Source organism: Etheostoma spectabile, chromosome 5 (genome assembly GCF_008692095.1).
Source record: "Etheostoma spectabile isolate EspeVRDwgs_2016 chromosome 5, UIUC_Espe_1.0, whole genome shotgun sequence".
NCBI lineage: Eukaryota > Metazoa > Chordata > Actinopteri > Perciformes > Percidae > Etheostoma > Etheostoma spectabile.
The window spans coordinates 23,769,037-23,781,920 of record NC_045737.1 but is presented as its reverse complement, the minus strand read 5'-3'; the positions used below and the strand labels follow the sequence as shown (position 1 = coordinate 23,781,920).

The following is a 12,884-nucleotide window of genomic DNA, read 5'->3' as shown; positions in this document are numbered from 1 at the left end:
ACAAACTGAGCATTCTTTATGACAAGAAATTAGAAAACCTGGATTTCATTGTTTTTGTATTTTATGTCACCGATCCTCAAGTCAAGTGCAAATGATCAAAGAAAGGAAACAAGAGTAGAAATACATTAATCTCTATATTTTCAGTGGTATCTGTGCATTCATCCAGTGACCTCAAACCATTGTTGTACAAAAAAAAGATAGTCAGATGTTTAGCTAAAAAGCTAAAATAAACATAAATACAAAATATATAGTCAAGATCATTTGTGACTAAAAGAGGTAAACCAAACTTCTGTAGGATTTGATTAAGAAGCTATTCGACAGGGTCTTTGGGCACTGAGCGATATGACTGGAGAAGGCGGGTATGGTGAGGAGGGGTATGGGAACACTTATAGGTCAAGAGGATGTATGTCTCTGCCGTTGGCTTCCTGTTCTGCCCCTCTGCCTTTCATACTTGAAAGAGACAATAAGGAACACCAGCAATGTGATGCCCTGGATCCCTGCCAGGAGGAAAAAGTAGTAGTGCAGAGAGCAGTCATTGATATTACCTGGAAAGAGAGAAAACAGGGACATTATTATAATGGAACATGTACCACCTCAGCTGAGACTTCACACAGCCCAGACAAGACTCAAAACTGTGAGCCGCATGGTAAAAATGACAAATATGGTAATTTGGAGAACAAAAAAGTCAGTCACGGCATATTCAAAGGGCGACAGCAGGAGGTTTTCTTTTTTTTATCACAAAGTACTGCGACGTGTTAAAAGAATACCAAAGGCAAAGGTAAGCGGCCACAAGCTCGCAAGTGCGGCAGGTTGCATTTTTGCTAGACATAAAAAGAAGGCTTGAAGTGAGCATGGCAGGGAAACGCGATGCTGTCGAGAAATTAGGATTCAGTGGATGGGGCTTGTTACTTCTCATCTCACCACAGTGAAACCTTCTGAAAGTGGAGATGGTTGACCCCTTCTGTACTGATACAGAGAGGCAGTATTGATGATGTGAGACTGAAGCACCAGAAATAACAGAGCAATATGGGCCCTCAGCTGTGATTCGAGCCAGGGAGTCTTTCATCGGTATTAAAGGACGGTTTGTTTCCTCATGGGAATGGGATGTAATAAAAGGGAGGAAAAAATAAACTGACGCCTCCGCTGAGATTTGCTGTATGATGAGGGAGAGGAAGACAAACAGACTGAAAGAACTGAGGACACACAATAAGTTTCAAGCTACCCATTTCTTTTCCTACTAGGTCTAGAGACTTCAGCCAGCAGCTTTTAAACTCGGACTCTTGCCGTACTCGTGATTGAAGTGGCCGTCCTCATTCAGCAACAAAGCTCAAGAGGAAAAGCTCTAAACAAATCCTGTTTTCGCCTTGCTAGGGTTTCACATGAAGGGCAAAACAACAATTGTCTCCACTGTTCAAGTATGGAGACAATTGGATTGGCTTTAGAGCAGCTTTTGTCCTCTTGACCATGTCAGGCCAGACCAATTGACTTTGTAGCCAACAGCGTGAGATGAGTCTGTTTACTACTTTGCTGGACAAGGAGACATTTTGGGGTGTTAAAGGTTGCCTTATACTGGGCAAATGAGGAATTCTGGTTTCCCCCCTGCTCCAGCACATTCAAGAAAATGTTTTTTTTCATTAACAGGCTCCATTTAAGGCACAGTTTCACCAGTGGACAGATACCTATGGCTTACACCGTACATTATCGTCAAATGAGTAAATGTGAAGCCCTAAAGCAATCTGCCATCTGTCTCAGAAAGCTCCCATTAGCTTCTTCAAGTGGAGCTGTCACACCCAATAAAGAGCCAGGGAAAGAGAAGTAGGCTTGATTTTAATTATACATGGGGGCAATTCTCAATTTAAGTTCTGCCTATTCACATACACTGTTTGTGTGTGTGCGTGTGTGTGTGTGTGTGTGTTAATTATATCTGTCATTCTGTCATTTTAAAGTTAACAGCCCCTTGGGTCAAAATGGTGCTTATAGACTAGCAGGCTTTCTATAGAGATCTTTCATTTATTTCACATATTACATTTTTGGCTATTTCATTGAACAATTTTGGAATGTGTTCAATGGTATGCTGGTATACGAGCACAGCAGAAATTAGATAGTTTCCAAACCTTTTTTTGCAGTCTCTTTACTTCTAGAGAAAGTGAAAAAGTTCAAATTTACAGTACACTTGAGGTCACTACCCTTTACACTAACAAAACCAGGCTTTGAGCAGCTGAATTATGTTGTAAACAAACCAAAAGAAGTGCAAAGCGGTAAGTCTTGGGGGGGCATGAACTGTGTGGGCATCTCAGAGCATACCTGCCTACCATACCTGTGCTACTGCGCATACTTGAACTAAAATGTTCAAGTATGCGCAGTAGCACAAAGTGCAAAAAGCTGGCGGAAGTTAAATATAGTTTAGAGGGTGCGAAGATTAATAAAAACACTCTCAGTCAGTCACATCACTGGTCTTATCGCTCTGACACAGCTGTTCCAATCACAGCAAAGTATGACATCAATAGCTCAAGAAATGGAAAGACACATTTTGAGGAAATCATGTTGTTGTCGGTATGGTGCAGAGCAGCGCGACGGGAACACACAGGCCCAAAAATCTGCAGTTTTTGAACAGTGAAATTAGTATAACAATGATAGAAATTAATAATTAAAAAGATCATATCAATTTATCATATAAGATGGTGAAGCAACTTAGATGATTACATCGCATTTCCTTCTTAATGCATATCAAGAATAAAACATGGCATGCAGATTTTTATTTTTTATTTTATAAACAAATAGGAAAGTAGTCTATCCCATCTTTTTTTTGTTGCATTGAACACATTTCTTGGCACCTATTGAAACACACCTACTGGCTGGGGAGTGTTTCAATTATTTTTTTATTTAGATTTTAATCATTATTCAGTTATAGCTTGTGCATTTGCTCCAAGTATTTTATCTTCTGTTGTTGATAAAATCATCAGATTACAGCCATAAACAAACATAGTTCTGAGACATTCTCAGCGTAATGTCTAAGACCCATTTTACATCATACCAACAACCTGCTAGTGTTAATTTTGTCACCAATTTTTAATTTAGTCTTGTGCCAAATGTACTTGTTAGTTTTAGCCATATATTTAGTAATTCAAATATCGTTTCTCTTCATTTTAGTCTAGTTTTAGTCAAAAGAAAACTTTTAGTTAAAAAAAAGTTTTAGTGTGTTTTTGTTGGGTCTCCCCCCTCCCCGTCTTTCCTCTGTTTTTTTGGGGGTCCTGGAACGCATTTCTATGTCCCAGTGTACGGTTTGTTAATGATAACAATTTCATCACAAAAAGTTGTATTATAAACATTTTGGTCTTTTTTTAAATAACAAATTATTTCTGAGATGTTCTCTGACAACCATTTCAGTCAAATAGTTATGACACATTCATTTTTTTGTCAATATCATTGTACGTAAAATGCGACCAAATATCGAGCCTCTTTCTTATTTCACCAATAAATTCCTGTTTCACAACAAAAACAACCACTGGATGGGAAAAAGGTATTTTCCAATAACTATGAATGTAGCACAAGGCTGGCGAGGCGAGTTTCAAGTGAACGCAACATCTGTTTTGTTTTTCAGACAACAGCAGAGGAATCCTCTACAGTGAAATACAGACAAGCCTTTAAACAGTTTTAGCCGTCAGCATTTTAACCGTGTTTAATCCAACTGCTACCTAACGGCAGGCTAACGTTACCTGCTACCAAGTGTAATGTTAACTAGTGTTAACATGAGGCAATGTTTCGGTTGCCTCTAACGTCCTTTTCGGAGCATCAGGGCGAAGCAGAGACATTTAAGTGGCACAGAAATTAAGTCATTAAGGCACCGGGTCTCGGTACCCAACCCTAGTAACAGCTGAATATTCTATCACATGATGAAAAAGTAGAGACGATTGTAGACGAAAATGAAGAGAGACTTAATCTTAGTTTTTATTTTATGCAAAACATTTTAGTCTCGTCTTTTTTCGTCAACAATAATGCATGTTAATTTAGTTTTAGTCAGCGTTTTTGGACAATGGGGCAGTCTCGTCTTAGCCATGGGGAAAAAAAAGTTTGTTGACAAACATATTTAGTCTCGTCTGACGAAATTAACACTACAACTTGCTTTCCACTGCCTAATCGGTATAAACCTCCCACCTGTCCACTAGCTACTAAAATACCACTAAGAGGAGCAAAGTGAAATTTTAAAATCAAAGTGCTGCTTGTGCTGGTTATTGCGTCGGCACAAAAATAAGGCCCTAACAGTCTACAGTCATGCTGACGGTACATGCTGATGTTTAGCAGATATAATGTTTTCTATGTTTGCCATCTTGGTTCAGTGTGTTAACATGCTAACATTTATGTTGATTTCCCTGGTTTCCTGGAAAGAATTAGGAAGAGAAACCTTTTTTAATCCAAATGAATACTGACTATTATTTATCTCATATCGAAAGCTTAATTCTTCATATATTATGTTGAATTGTATGCTTGCATGTTTAGCTCACTGCTGTGCATTGACTAAAACACTGTCTTGGTTACAATAGCAATTAACAGTAGTATTTATCCTCTCTGGACTATGAACATCTGTGCAAAACGTCATGTCATCACTTCAATAGTTGTTGGGATACTTCAGTCTTGACCAGTGTTGGCCCAACTGACTGGCCAATATTGTCATCCCACGGTTTTACATTACTGACCTTGATACTTACTGAAAATGTAAAAGTCTACAACTCAAATAATAGAACAGAGAGGAAAAAAAAGGGTCCTTCAAGAATAGTGTAAAGTGAGATGATGTGTAAATGTGCCCATATGTCAAACATTATCTATAACCTTTACTAAACTAGACATTGTAATGTCAACAGCTGTGATTAAAACAATGCCAGTGTTTCACACCAAAGGCCTGTAACATCTACCTCACTGCATTAGAAGCAGTTACAGTAACATAGAAACCTTCATGTTCTTGTATGATTTAATAAGGCGTCCTATGCTACTGATCAAAGAGCAGGAATGACTAATTTGGAACGAGTGATGCCGGGGCTTTGCATGATCAATTTTGATCATTAGAGCAGATCATTCTCTCTAATGTCACGTATACATAAATAATTCTTTTTTCAGTACATCTGTTGTGTGCATGCTCTTGTGGACAATTGGAAATCGAGCGGAATAAAGAAACTCTGTTCTCTTTACCAATGCCTAGTATGCACTAAGCCATATCTATACCTTGAAACTTTTGATCTAGGATAAGAGATCAGAGGCTGATGACAGTAAATTTCTGCCAGTGCAGTACTGAAATGAGTGATACTTTGACCCTTATCGCAGTGTTAACTTATTTTGTTGACATCCTAATCTGGTTAAAAGTTTAAATAGATCAAGAACAAAAGCAGTGTTTAAATAATTCATGAAGTGCAAAGCAACGTGCTTGACAGGAGAGTGCACGGGAGGAAAAGGGAAGAGCGGCGAGGGCGCTTGTATATTTAATCAATAATTTCCCGTAACAGATAGTTAACCAGCTTCTGCATTCTTAATTAACAGAGCAGTATTGCTTCCAAAAAACAGGGAATATACAAATTTTGTTGAGGGAAAATTGTTTGTTAAAATATGTTCAGTTTAAAGTCAAATATAGACGGTATGGAAATACGTAAAGAACTTACAGTAACATATGAAAAACTCTCTGATGTAACAAATCCTGGATTAAATTAATCTTCTGCTGCAGAAAATGTACGTAGTTAGTTAGTTAGTTAGTAAGTTTGTAGCCTTAATAATATTCTGACTGATGACTGGATCTCAACCTTTGTTCCAGATTGCAAAACGTGTCTTTTAACAAGCACAGTTGGAATGAAAAACTGATTAAGCTTTCACTTTTGCAATGGTTCTTGGTCCAATCTCAGTACACATTAAGTTAGACTCTACTTCCTCCTTTCAGCCACAGACATGTTTTAATCACATAAGGTTTAAAGATTATGTTCTGGCATATGGGCAGATTTTTGTGTATTTACAAAACATCATCTCACTTTACTCTTGAAGGACCCGTATTTTGCCTCTGTAGGAAATAATAAGATTAATTAACCACAGCAGTCCATTACTTTAAGATGTGACAACCATTAATAAGCTGCTAGTCTATCGTAGCAAAATATAATCTATGGATGTATAGAAATTAAATCACAACTAGAATTTGCCCACTCAGACGGTACCGGTGTGTTACATTTTGGGTCTGGGCCCATGGACTTACATATAAAATAAAATGATAGAAAGGGAGAGAAACGTGATAAACACTCTGAGTGGAGTATTTTGGAGCAAGAGTTGTTAAACTTTTTTTCTTCTTTTCCATGTGGTCCTGTGCTACAGCTGTGAGTAAGTAAATGTTGATTGTGACTACACTAAATGATTGTGACCACCAACAGAAGTGGTCAACCATATAATAACTGAGTGGTATAAACTTGTGGAACAATTTACCTGCAAGTGAGTTTGAGCAGACCATGTGAGTCCAGATGAAACGGGTCAATATCAATTTAATGTTTGAAGGATTGATTAATTTATCTAGACCTTTAGCGCAATGAACGAACATTTGAATGCTTCAATGCATTAAATGCCATCTTCAGAATGAAATCAGAGGAGAATAGATGCATGTTTGTTTCAGCTATAAATATAGTTATTTTCTGCAGCTCCCCTATTGCTGATAAAAAAACTTGAAAAAATAGCTGGAATTTTGTACATGGCCACCACATACTAACTATTTCTGTTTTCTCTCTGTTGCGTCTGACATGTCTAACACTCACACCAAAAATGACATTTTCAAATAGAGCCCTTTCAGACAGAATAAGAGTTCATGTCAAATTTCCCATGGCTGACATTAAAGGCGTCCATTAAAACATTGACATTTCACTGAGTGTGATCTTCAGGAGCAGGATGTGCTAATGTCAGCTCGCTTGGAGTGTCAGAACACGTCCCAGACATAGAATATAAGATCAGTTAGGACTTGAACACGGGTCAAAGAAAAAGGCCGTTTCCGGTCATGTGACCATATCGGTTCACAAAAACAATGTTGAGTGAATGATACTCTCACAAAGGCTGAACAATTTCAATGCAACAAAAGACATTTTCTAGAAACAAAAAGCTCCACCTGTGTAAAGGATAATGCTTGTAAAGAAAGTAAAGGTTGATCTTTGATCGACTTGGCCAATGAGTTTTAAAAAAAGCTCCAAGCCGTAAAGGATGAGATGAGGTATAAAAGGCCTATAAAAAATAACACAAAAAAAAAAAGAGTGTGATGGATGACTATTCAACCAGATGTAACCATAGTGGGGAAACGATGGGCCGTGTCTGAAGGATCAATTTTTTCAACATATTAGCTTACTCGTGTTTTAAGTTTGATAGCAGATGTGGCGGAAATGCTGTATAACCATTTTCACCACTGCTTTGCCGACTAATGTAGCTCTGCGTAAATTCTTTCAGGAAGACCTAACCCTTAATCAATGCTCTCTTCCTAAATCGAATCAGATGTTGGAGGCGTTCAACTTCCTGCTTAACCGATCAGAATTGTATACGAATTTAAAGGGCCAATCACAGAGTTATAACCCTACTTTAAATCTGTTTCTCCCTTTGCTATCAGCTGTTGTTTCAGGCAAAGAGTGCAACCCTCCACCTCCCCTTCCACCTTCAGTTATTGTCTACTCCAGCTGACCGTTCCGGAGCCTCCTTCGGTCTTGTCTTTGGGATCCACTGGTGTCTAGATTCCATCGGGGGTTATGATGGTTCTCTACCCCTATATACGAACTATAAAGATGGAGTCTAATCTCCAAAGACTTTGCACATATTATTATGCTGTACAATAAACCTTTTTGCATATCTGCAAACACGTCTCTCCTGATTAAAATGCCACAGGCTTTAAGTCGCACATGTGGTTTTTCAACCCAACATATCAAACAGGAAAGTCATTTGTTTATGGAGATTCAAAACTCCAAGAACAAGAAGCTGGCATAAGAGGATTAAAGGATATGAAGAGGCTACCTTTCTTTAGTACGTTCTTGCAATATGAGTTTGTTAAACAAATAACATTCACAAACATGTATACCTGACACAGTTGGGATTATGCTGTATGTGCAACACACAATATATAAATTTCATATATAGTACCTCAATTCCCTAAAATAGGGATGCAATTAACAAATCGTTATTCTCTTAATTAACGTATCTTTTGCGTGGAGTGTAAACTGAGGATTAACTGCAAACAGTATTTCATATAAAAAAATCCTTAAAGTCAATTGCTTGCTTTTATAGTGTCTCATGAACAAAAAAATGACAGAATAGTTGAGCTGAAATAGGCTACAACGTAGCTGCAATGGGAAAGTTTTCTTCTTACTAGGACCATCATTCAAATTGTCACAAAAAGACACAGTAGGAATATGAAATCACACACATCTTGTGAAAACACTGGCCTAAACTGAAACAACCACACTATTCACCATAACACGTACACGGTTGAAATTAAAAATGAAAAATAACTTGGGTCAATCTTCACTGCCGTCTTTACCAAACCAGCTTGTAATACCATAACAAAGAACAAACTTGATGGACTCATCATATGACACTTTACTCATTCTAAATAACTTAAGTACAAAACGGGGAGAGACGGAGCAACAGCGTGACAGGGGAGCTGAGTATCCACCAGTGTGATGCCAGACTAGCAGTGCCATCTCCATGTAATGCTCCAGGGACAGCTTTACTTAAGAGATCCAGGGCTATGTAATCAGACCCCCAGCCTGTGATTAATGTTGCTCATCTGTCTTCAGGCCCGTAAAGCTCAGTACAACTTAGCACAGCTCACCCAAGATGCTGTTTACTGCACACTATTTTGCCCGCAGCCATGGAAATAAGTTGAATCCATTCCACCTAGAGAGCCGTGAGATGTGGAAGAAGCTAACATCCAACAAACTGTGAAAAACAGACTGCATGATTCCTGATTGTACTTAATGCCTAAGCTTTGTGCCGTGCCATGAGGATGTTTTGTTCCATTTCTCCAGCTCACCTTTTAAATGACATGTTTATGGAAAGCAAAAATAGTCTTACAGGCAATCCGGCTCTAGTTTAACTGCCCCTCAAGTGGAGCAAGGCTGAGCAAAGGATGAATCTATGAAGCGTGCCAAGCATCTTCCAGTGCTAACATCATCAAAAGTACCTTCCTACCTGTCGGCACACTGTATTAATGAGCTATTAGGTGTTCGTGGGTAAACAATTTACAGTGTTGGCTTATTTACCGCATGCTCAGGGAAAAGTGCATCTGGGTTGGGAGCCTCCTCACGCTAGGGAGCCCATCCATCTGCTGCCAACACCACACTATTCCATCTACCACTTCGACAGATTTACACAAACCTTTTGTCGTTAGTCTGACATGTCTATTTATTATGGGAAACACTTTAAACACAAAAGAACTGTACAGGGTGTTGTCCTACCCTCTCTGCTAAAAGCATTCTTAAGGTACGTCCCTGAAAAAAAACTTTAGAACTGCATTCTAAATCAATACCAACAATTCTACTACGAGTCCATACATACAGCCGATGTGCAAAGTAAATAGTGGACTCCACTGAGCATCTAACAGCAGGCTCAGTGCATGTTATGGGGGATTATGGACAGCCCTGAGAAAACTGTATCTGTAAAGATCAATCACCTCTGTGTTGGAGATTCTTTTGAAGAGAGCATCATTCTTTGAGTTAAAGTACAGACAAAATCATCTCATGTCAAGTCACAAGTTCCATTATGGAAGTGGCATAGAATGATGATTGATAAAAAAACAAAAACATGTTGAGCTTTAAACTCTTAATGAGTGATTGTTTGGGTGGGTGAACCTATCTGTAAACAATGAAATATTATGTTTTTTGTTAGCAATTATGTGGAGTTGTGTTTCTGATCTCAATGGTTTACAATATAAGTGTATAAAATATGATATTCCCTTACCAAAGTCTTTGTGGGATGACATCCAGCCAATCTCCTTGAGGGAGACAATAGCCAACAAACCGGAGCCCACGAAGGAGCCAATCCCAGAGAAGAAGAAGAAGAGCCCCATGATGGCACTCTGCATGGACTTGGGGGCTGCAGAATAGGCAAACTCAAGACCTGCAACAAAGAGTTAAAAGACTGTTTGTTGAATTGTGGTGGAATATGAAGGAAATAAAAAAAAAGGTCATGCCAGCTATATCATGCAATTTAGTCATGATACATACAATGGTGCAAACAAGTAACACTACTCAAGTATAATCTCCGTCTTTAGGCATTTATGTAACATGATGGGGTTTGGTTGATAGTGATTGTTTTCTTTTAGTATATTGTATGTCAGACCAAAAAAGCTTCCTCGGCAGCTGCTTGGCAGCTAATTTTCCATCGTGGCAATGGTCTGTGGTGACATTGTTGGGTAGGAACTCGGCTTGGTACTGGTCTCAAAATAAAATCTGGAGAACACATCACTAAGTATTTACTGTGTCATGAGAGAAAGAAAGGGACTGAAAAAATGGGCAAGGGACCTCAGAGGAAGAAAGATAAGAAAAAACAAAATCAAATATGTGTCTTTTTGGCCAAGAGATCTGTCTGTCAGCAAGCTGACATTGATAATTTCATGGCACCTCAAACATGTGATTTTTCAAATGAGGCCCTATAGCTACATCTGTCTGGAGAGATTAGGGAGCTGCAGTTAAATATATTTGTCTTTTTAGGCATTCCTTGGGGGGGAGGGGGGGGGGGGCATTGCATAAATTAATGTGACGAGCAGTTAGATACCTGTGCTAGTTGTGCAAAAAAAAAAGAAGCGTCAGAAGAAAAAAGGAATAAGATCATGGCAAACATAAGGTTATTACTCAGTGGAAAGCATGAATGACCTTTCATGAAGTTATGATACATTTGTTTATATCCAAAGGTAACCTTTCGATAGCAAAAAAAACACTGGTCAGTAGCTATGCAAATCCAAAGGAATTGCAAAGGTTTTCTGCAAAGGGATTCGCAGATATGGCTCTGCCCAGTAAACAGGACAGTATATTCAGACTGTGGGCCCTATTTTAACAATCAAAGCGCACAGCGTGAAGCGCATGGCGCAGGTGCGTTTAGGGCGTGTCCAAATCCAAATTTTGTAGTTAACAGCTGGTTGCATGGTTCAAAAGGGTTGTACTTAGTGTCTTCATTAATTCATATGTGTTTTGGGCGTAACATGTAATCCAGCTCTTGTCTGTCTGTGTCAACAATAATTTAAGGAACAATCAAAGTGAGCTTGACCTTTCTTGACCATAGAGGCAGAAATATTTGGGATGGAATTTGAAATGTATAGGGCCTTATTGGAAGAGTGATTTGTCTTTCTCAAAAAAATTAATTCATCCTTTGCAAAAAGTTCAATACCTAACTAAAATACAATAGGGAATAATTTCACAAACGTTTTTTGCATATTCTTAAAGCCTGAAAGCGGACAAACTTGGGTGGTGTAAGAGCAAAGAATTACCCATCGTCCTGCAAGATTGTGGATTGCAGCGAGGAAGTTTGACGGCACTGGAGGTTTTACACAAATGTATTCAAACAGAAGAAGACTAAGGGAAAATACTCCTCTGAACCAGACATATGTCACAATTCTGTCAATTTTCCTTAAAGTAAGCCTTGTGGGATGGTATGGAGGGAGAGAGGAGAGTAAGTTCATTTTAAGGATGCCTATAGCTTTGTTATGTCTGGATTTAATTTTCATAGGGACCCTAAAGGAGCCTTATAGAGTTCTGTTTAAGGGCTTTATAATACCCAAGATTATTTAACAAATTTCAGTATCCATGGATTTTAAACCAAAAGAAGACGAATGTGAACGTTCATAGTCGTGCAAACAGACTGGATCGGCTTGATAATCTTTCCACTGTGATGAGGAGGGAAAAAGTCTTAAATATTAATGGTTCAATCTTCGCTCTTGATGTAGAAATAAAGTGAGCCTACAACAGCATGACCCGTAGTAAGAGGAGAATGACTCAATTGTGGCTGCAGGTCTTAACAAACTCCAATCACCCAATAAGTGAGGCCTGAAGCCATGTTCATGACTCTAGAAGAAAAGACATAAAAGGAGAGAAGAAAAAACTATAGATACTCTCACGACGGAGATATAAAAACAATGCACGGCAGAATTCTTATGCTTCTTTACATTCATTTATACATTCAGCGCATTTCTCAAAGACACAAACTTCCCCTCTTTTAATAAAAAGGAGAATATTATTTCTGTTCTTGGCACAGATTTTGTGGCAACTATTTCATATAACATTAGAGCAATTTCTCACTTTGTCACATTGTTGTATTACTGGGGCAATGTGGCCTTACTTCTCATATCGCTTAATGAAATGGCATTTCCTGTTTAGGTCAGGGCACACACAAACACAACAAAAGAAGAAGAAGAAAGCTGGCTTGCAGCCGTTTTCAGCTGATACCTTGAAAGTATCAAAAAAAAGTCTGCAGCTGTCACTTCCAGCGTGAACTATTCTGACCGGCTTTGATTCAATGCTTTTATTTTTTAATCATTTTCTGGAAAAGAATAGGTAATCTATTTCCCCGGGGTCAAGCAAATGCTGCTAAATTTTCAATGAAGGATTATGGGTGGCCTCATATTGATGAGCATTAGGGGTGGGATTCTCTGGGCACCTCACGATTCAACAATTCGATTCAAAACCAATCATCAATGCAACAATGTTTGTTACATTTCCATACGTGATGTAAAAAAAATATACATATAAATCTGAGTTTGTTAGATTTTTCCATGCTTAAGCCTCAAACATGATAGTGAAAGTCACCTTGTCTCATAGTAATCTTCCATGTCAGAGGCTCAGTCATGCTTAAAGGTGGAGAATTGGTTTCTTAGAACATGAAACATGAGGTGGTCAGATGTA

General features: G+C 38.5%; 1 protein-coding gene across 3 annotated transcripts in view; it reads right to left on the bottom strand.

Moving 5' to 3' along the window:
* Positions 1 to 291: 291 nt before the first annotated feature.
* slc15a4 (solute carrier family 15 member 4) overlaps positions 292 to 12,884 on the bottom strand; it is a 26,929-nt gene continuing 14,336 nt past the window's right edge. For all 3 annotated transcript variants that reach the window (XM_032516631.1, XM_032516632.1, XM_032516630.1), the window contains 2 exons: positions 9,949 to 10,107; positions 292 to 545 (listed from right to left, as the gene is read on the bottom strand). In XM_032516631.1, the coding sequence (XP_032372522.1) occupies positions 394 to 545; positions 9,949 to 10,107 (311 nt within the window). In that variant the 3' untranslated portion in view covers positions 292 to 393. The remainder of the gene's footprint in view (positions 546 to 9,948; positions 10,108 to 12,884) is intronic.